The sequence below is a fragment of the Euphorbia lathyris genome, chromosome 1, assembly GCF_963576675.1.
Source record: "Euphorbia lathyris chromosome 1, ddEupLath1.1, whole genome shotgun sequence".
Lineage (NCBI taxonomy): Eukaryota > Viridiplantae > Streptophyta > Magnoliopsida > Malpighiales > Euphorbiaceae > Euphorbia > Euphorbia lathyris.
In genome coordinates, this window is record NC_088910.1 from 41,503,398 (window position 1) to 41,511,254 (window position 7,857).

The 7,857-nt window shown below is 30.9% G+C and overlaps 1 protein-coding gene across 1 annotated transcript; it reads right to left on the reverse strand.

The window, feature by feature from the left end:
- Nucleotides 1-1,546: 1,546 nt before the first annotated feature.
- LOC136233357 (cytochrome P450 736A117-like) lies at nt 1,547-4,223 on the reverse strand. Its single transcript, XM_066023017.1, has 2 exons — nt 3,240-4,223; nt 1,547-2,331 (listed from the first exon to the last, which is right to left on the reverse strand). Exons 1-2 carry the CDS (start codon nt 4,137-4,139, stop codon nt 1,702-1,704), a joined length of 1,530 nt encoding a protein of 509 aa, XP_065879089.1. The 5' UTR covers nt 4,140-4,223; the 3' UTR covers nt 1,547-1,701.
- Between the last annotated feature and the right edge of the window lie 3,634 nt (nt 4,224-7,857).

The window sequence follows — 7,857 nt, forward strand, 5'->3', positions numbered from 1 at the left end:
TAGTTCGTGTTCTAAAAATTAAAATATATGTTCTAACGTATGTTTTAAAAAATATATCGTATGTTCTAAACTTTATAGTTTGTTTTCTAAAAATTAAAACATATGTTCTAAATTTCATGTCATAAGTTCTAAATATATCGTATGTTCTAAAAATATTAATATGAAATTTTATTAAAATATATAATATATTTTTATTTAAAAAATATAGTATTTGATTTTTTTTAGCATCAGAGTCACTTAATAATATATAAATAAAAGAATTGTATAATGAACAAACTAAAGCAAGTGTCCCAGCGGTAGTTGTGCGAACGCTCATGAATCAACATATCAAACAAAATGAGATTTTCTGTTTCCAATTAATATCTCATACTAATCGAGAAAATAAACATAGGTGATAGTCTAAGGATAGATAAATGTCCACCCGCCCCGAATCCGGATTAGTCGGCCAATGTGGTTCGGAGTACCGGATGGTTTAACCAAAAAAGGATAGATAAATGTCCAATTCATTATCCACCGAGCATATAACACTTACATCCTTTTCAGATCGGGTGTATTTCTAACTACCTAAAATATATCTACTGACTAGAAGCTAACATCTATACCGACTGATGGTTTTACCTTTGGACTTCTTATAAATAGAATGTGACTTCATAGTCAAGTTACATACACACCTTTATTGCAATTTACTCTTAAGTGTTTAGTGCTTTAATCATATTCTTTCCTAACTTAGGTATCGGAGTGGGGTCACTTGTCAATGACATCACCTTGATCATTTTTCTTAACAACAAATCATAAAGGCAAGATTTACAATCAGGGGTGGGCCTGGGGGGTCAGGCCCTCATGTAGTAATATTTCATTGTTTAAAGGTAGATGATATGGTTAAAAACACTTGCAACAAAGGTCATAGTTCAATTCCTCCAACCTCAATAGAAAGTGTTTATTTATTTACATTTTATTTTTCAATAATTATAAAACTATGTTACTATTATTAATTAATTTATTTATTTAAATAACACTTTTGAACTCATTTTTATTATATATTTTCCATTAAAAAGAATTAATTTCTTATTTTTGTTAAATATATCTCATTACGTGGTAGGTTTGTCCAAAATTCAAAATTTCAATATTTTGGACCTATTAGGTATTCCTTAAATCCAAATTTTTTGGCCTGTTAGGTCTCTATAAATTCAAATTTCTAATTTTTTTGTCTGTTAGGCCTTTTGAAATCCAAATTTCTAATTGTTTAGGCATGTTAAGCCTCTGTAAATCCAAATTATTAATTTTTTTTTACCTGTAGGCAATCTGAAATCAATTATTTAACTTTTTTATATGTTCAGCTCTCCCTAAATCCAATTTTTTTTACATGTTAGGACTATTAGACGAAATCTAGTTTAATTTTGAGAAATTGTACATTAATACTTAAAATTGGTTCTTGACCATTCAAATTATAACACACATATATACAACAAAAATTAAGGTTAATTTTGAAAAATTATACATTAATACTTAAAATTGGTTCTTGACCATTCAAATTATAACACGCATATATACAAAAAAAAAAAAAAAAAAAATCAAGCAAGTTCAATTTAGCAAAAATAAATAAATTCCCAAACACTCGTGTAAAATCAGTCCCCAATCGAGTATCCTATATTCGCCACTGTTTACAATTACACAGCATCTGAATAATTCAAGTAAGAATCCCTAACCTAAGCTAGAAACTGGAATTGCAATAGCACGAAGAGCATTTTTTCTGCGAGTGGCCAGAGAAATAGCTTCACTAATATCCAAACTCTCCGGCATAGCTCCACCAGGCAATTCCCAGTTAAAATTATGCACAAGATTGGCCAACACAAGCTCAATAATAGGCACAGAAAATGAAATTCCAGGGCAGCCTCTTCTTCCTGCTCCAAAAGGAATGAACTCAAAATCTTGACCTTTGAAATCTATAGGATTGTTCAAAAATCTCTCAGGCCAAAACTCCTCAGGTCTTGTCCATCTTTTAGGGTCAGTTGCCATAGCCCAAGCATTTGTGATTACCATAGTTCCAGCAGCAATATCATAGCCCATTAATTTAACATCTTGAGTTGTTTCTCTTGCGGCTAGTAATGGAAATGGTGGATGTAAACGAAATCCTTCTTTAATCACCATTTTTAGATACTGCATTTTCTCTAAATCAGCCTCAGTAATTATGCTACTTCTTTCTGATTTTTGTTCTGCAATTTTGTTGACTTCGTTTTGGAGTTCTTTCATGACTCTAGGATGTCTTATTAGCTCTGTCATTGTCCATTCTAGGGCTGTGGATGATGTATCTGAACCTCCAGCAAACATATCCTGCATGTTTTTTTGTAAGCATAAGTATTAACCGTGCATTTTTTAATTTAAAAGCTTTATTTGTAAATCTTAATAATTTGTACTTATGACACAGAGGATTTAAAAAAATGGTAAGGGAAATCTTAATATTAATTATTATCAATTTTATTATTATTACAAAATAAATTAATTGACTAAAAGTAAAATAATAAAATATTATATTATGATTAATCACTTTTTGGCGAGATTATTTTGAAAAGAGAGTTGTTACAAATAGGTGAAGTGGAAAGGTCGGAAGACGTGTAATTCTCTACCATCATAGTTGTTCTAAGAATTAATTATTTATATTATTTTTAGATAAAGAGTCACTTGTAGATGTTCTAAACTCGCATAGTATAATAACAAATTTAGGTTCGAACATTTTAAATAAGAAATTCTATATTCAAGGAGTTCATTTATCATTTTAAATAAATTAAATTTTTACAATTTTTACATTAAGGATTATATAATTGTTGAACTTATCTCAAATAAATAAATAATAAACCCAAACGGCAGATGATGACAAATATGTTTTTGAATAGGTGGCAGAGACAAATTAGTTATTAGCAGTAGGTCACTAACCAAACACTTAACAGGAGGAACCTAACCAAATACCTAAAACACTGCCTTTTAAAATGAAAAGACAAACAGAAAGTGAAAAGTAGGTAAACAAACACCCCTCATATGAAAAAAAAAAAGACAAAGGCTGATCATATACTCACTACTATTTGGATACAAAACTTTAGGGTTTTTATAATTTTTTATTTGATTTTTATCTTTTTTTAGATTCAACTAGTATAGTTCTTAGTTCTTCTTCAGAAAAGGAAAAATGTCCAAGGATGACTTGTTTATGGGTAAAATTAAAATCAAACACAAAAAAGAGTACATACCAGAATAAGAGCCTTGATACCTTCCCTATCAAGTGAAAATCCGACGTTATTGTTCTTCTGCAGGTCAAGCAAAACATGAACCAAATCTTCTTTTCCACCATTATTGATATGTTCTTCAACAACTCCATCTAAAAAATTATCAAACTCTTTAGCAGTTCTATCAGCTTTAGCATCAAATCCATTAACCAAATTAATCCAACCAAGCCAAGGAATAAATTGCCCAATATTAAAACTACCAATTAACCCCATAAAATCCCCCAACATTTCATGAAATCTTTTCCCATCTTCTTCTTCCCCTCTACCATACTTTTTCCCAAAAGCCACTCTGCAAATCAAATCGCTAGTAATCGAAGCGAACAATTCACTCAAATTCACTTCCTCCAAACCTGAATCTCTGATTTTCTTAATCAACAGATCTACTTCTTCTTCTCGAATTGCTCGAAAAGATTTAACTCTTTTGGTATTGAGGAGGTGAAGCACACAAATCGCTCGCGCTTGCCTCCAGTGGTCACCGTACGGTGCGGCCACTATGTCCTTGCAATTGTAGAAAAGCTTCTGAGTAATGTTTAGGTTTGGTCTGCCTGAGAAAATAAGATCATGAGATTTGGTGATCTCTCTTGCGATCTCAGGGGATGAGACAACGAGGACTGGTTTGCTTCCGAAATGAAGAAGCATTAATGGACCATAACGCTCTGATAATGATTTTAGGGATCGGTGAGCATAAAGGCCTAGTTGGTGGAGGTTTCCGATGACTGGGAGCTTGGTCGGAGATGGCGGCAAGGTTTTGTAATTGGGCGGAGAGCGAGTAGTGAGCCATTTGATGAGAAAGTATAGGAAGAATAGGAAGGAAATAATTGATAGAAATGGAGGAGAAAAAAGGGTCGCCTGCAATTCGCTCATTTCTGTTGAAATTGGGGTTTTTTCTCAGGCAAATTGGGGTTTCTGTTGAACTACTCTATTTTAATAGCTTTGAGTATTCCTATGGCTGACTGCTAATTTATTTGCATGCAACATTATATAACCGCGTTTATTGTTTCTCGTATATATAATTCAAACTAGGCGATTGTCTAGGATAAGATAAGAGTGTTGTTAAATCCAGTCCCAATTTCCCATTTTTAATCTCGTGAAAGGACGAAAATACCTTTTGAGGCTTTGAGATGGGAAATGGGGAAAAATACCTCTCCCGGCACACGCCTCACCACAGGGTGAGGCGTGAGGCTATCACGTCCGCACCTACGGTGAGGCGTGATAGACTCACGCCTCACCGGGTGAGGCGTGATTACCTCATGCCCGCATGAATAAATCCAAATAAATTGTTACTAATTGTGGTTAATTCGAATATTGCTATCAGGCTCTCTGTCACCAAAATCTGTCGCCCCCTCCGATCCATGAATATCGGGTTGATCCACAATCGGCCCTCTCCTCACCTACTCCATCGCAGCCCCTCTCCGCCTACGACCAGATATATCAACACTGACCTTCTTTTAATTTTTTTTCAATTTCGATATATATAACTAGTTGACCGCATAAATTTTATTTTAAAAAAAATATTCTACAATCAATTATATTATCTATTAAATTTGAGTTAATTTATGGTTAATTTTTTTTTTTGGGATAAGGTACCAAAATAGGTTTAAGGTTTTTGAGGAAGTACCAATTTAGGCTCAACGTTCAAAATAGCACCAATATAGGCTTAACGTTTATAATATAATATCAATTTAGGCTTAACGTTTACAATATAGCATCAATTTAAGCCGTACGTACAAAATAGCACCAATATAGGCTTAACGTTTACAAAATAATACGAATTTAAGCTTAACGTTTATAAAATATATTTGATTTAAGCTAAACGTCACAATTAAATTAATCATATTATATTCTTTTCCTATTAACTTTATAGGAAAAGAATATAACATGTATCAATATTGTGGATATTCAATTACTTTTAGTTTGCATATATTACATGAGCCATGGAATTTATGAGTCATGGAATGGTTGATGAAAAACAAATATAAGATTTTAATGGGCAAGAAAACTAATTAATTGTATTAAAATAAATAAGAAAATAGAACTAAATAAAAAGATAACCTATAAAGTTAATAGGAAAAGAATATGATATGGTTAATTTAATTGTGACGTTTAGCTTAAATTAGATATATTTTGTAAACGTTAAGCTTAAATTCGTATTATTTTGTAAACGTTAAGCCTATATTAGTGCTATTTTGTACGTGGGGCCTAAATTGATGCTATATTGTAAACGGTAAGCCTAAATTGATATTATATTGTAAATGTTAAGCTTATATTGGTGTTATTTTGAACGTTGAGCCTAAATTGGTACTTTTCCAAAAACCTTAGGCCTATTTTGGTACCTTATCTTTTTTTTTTATGTCATATGTTGATGAAACATGTTATTAGATGTCACATGAGTAATTTTGATGAAAAAACGATCGAAAAACGCCAAAAGTAACTTTATTAAGACAAAAACAAACTTAAGTGATTTTATTGAGACAAATTAAACTTTTGTGGCCTTTTGAAAATATTGTCCAAACTCTTGTGACCAACGGTGCTAATTACCCAAAAATATTGCATACACTAGTTTATCCTACTACATAAAGGTAATTCTTCTGTTCCCTCTCCCTAAACCGCCGTCCTCCTTTTATTCTCGGGTAGAGCTCTTAGTTCGTGGAACAACAAAGATTGTTCCTTTGGTTTAGTAACCTCCTAGATTGGTGATACGAAGCCAATGTTAATTACTTTTGTTGCTATTCAACGGATCTGCGCTATAAAAGGTAAGCTTAAATCTGTTGATTTATTTATTGATAGATACAGGTTCATTATCCGTCTTTTAAAATTAGAGAAATCCATAATGGCTATTAGAGCTTTCAGTATATTAAATAAAAGTAATTCAATAATTTTATTCCAAGGATGAGTCTATATTATTAAATATTTATTTGAACATTATATTTTGGATACTATTATCTTTCACATCACAAATAAAAAAATTTCAATCATTTTTATACTATGATTCTTGAAATCGTGACATACATTTGACCATGCATAAAAATAGGACGTGGGAAATATAATCCAACATGTTCTGTTGTGGAATTTCCCATAGTCTTTTGATTCGAGCTTTGAACCTCTATTTTTCTTTAATCGTATTAATTTCGGAGATGAAGTCGTAATTTGAAGCTATTATTTGTTTGAGAATCAAAATACAGAAATTTGAAATGATATATATATAAAAATAATAAATAATAAACCATTAGATATTATATATGGATTTATATTTTAGAGTTATTTCAAAATCAAAATTTGTAAATTTAAATAATATTATCGTATAGATGGGTTAGGCTATGCTTACTTTGTTTTTACCACCATTAGATGAACTTACTTATCATCCAATGTTAAAAAAACAAAGTAAACTTTACTTTGTTAAGAATAAAATAACCATAGAAGGCATCTGTATAAATGGTTTTTATCTATATTGATCTTTATTTTTTTAAAATGATATTTATCATCTATCATCTGTTATTGAAAAAGAAAATAAATGAAAATAATAAATTAATTCTGTATTCATACTTATCTATTTTTCAGAGAAATTAAAATTTGATGATGTATTTGCACAGAAACATGTCTTATCATTTAAAATCAATGTAGATGCTGCTGAGCCAAAAAAAAAGGACTAAACCTTTGTTTGGGTATAAATTATAAATTATTATAAGGTCGGGTTGGGTTGAAATTTATTTCTAAGGAAGGGGTTGTTTCTCGACTATAGTTGAGAAATGTAACCATTCCGGTGCATCTGGCGCGGGAATGGTTACTGTAAGTTAGTAACCATTCTGGTTAGGAGTGAGCAGAATCGAACCGAAAACCTAAATACCGAAAAAACCGGACCGAATTATATTTTGGTTTGGTCCTAATTTTTAAGCTAGTTTGATTTCGGCTTGGTTCAGTTTGGTCCGGTCCAAAACCGAACAAAACCAAACCGAAATACAATATGTACTACTTTTAGTTTTAAAGTTTAAAATTAATTAACTAATTATATATAGAAAAGAAAAAACAATTAAACATGTTTTTTCTCTCTCAACTAATTATATACACAAAAGAAAAACTAATTATATGGTTATTGTCTTTATATAATTGTTTGGTTAATGAAGTCACAAGTAATTATAGGTCTCTAGTATTTTGTTTGGTCCAAACATGAACCAAACCAGATCAGACCGAACTAATTTGGTTCGGTCCAGACCAAACTAAATTATAATTTGGTTTGGTTTGGTCCTAAAAATAGAGGTAATTTGGTTTGGTTCAGTTTTTAGACCGAACTGGACCATGCTCACCCCTTCCGACGCACCTCGCGCCGGAATAGTTACTGTTTTAATGGATAAGCCACCACCCAAACAAATATATATATTAACATTTTTTTAATTATTAATATATATTTTTTTATTTATTATATTATAAAAATAATATATATATAAAAATTATAATGATGTGGATTAAATTTATATTTTATAAAATTTTGATTAAAATTTAAATTTAACCCTGCTTGGAAACGTTAGGGTTAAATTTACATAATTTCATATGTTAGGGTTAAATCTGCATTTCGCTTGAAATGTTA

Coding starts and splice junctions, on each gene's coding strand:
- LOC136233357 (XM_066023017.1), bottom strand. CDS start 4,139: ATGAGCGAATTGCAGGCGACCCTTTTTTCTCCTCCATTTCTATCAATT. Junction 2,332..3,239: donor GTATCAAGGCTCTTATTCTG/GTATGTACTCTT, acceptor AAAAACATGCAG/GATATGTTTGCTGGAGGTTC.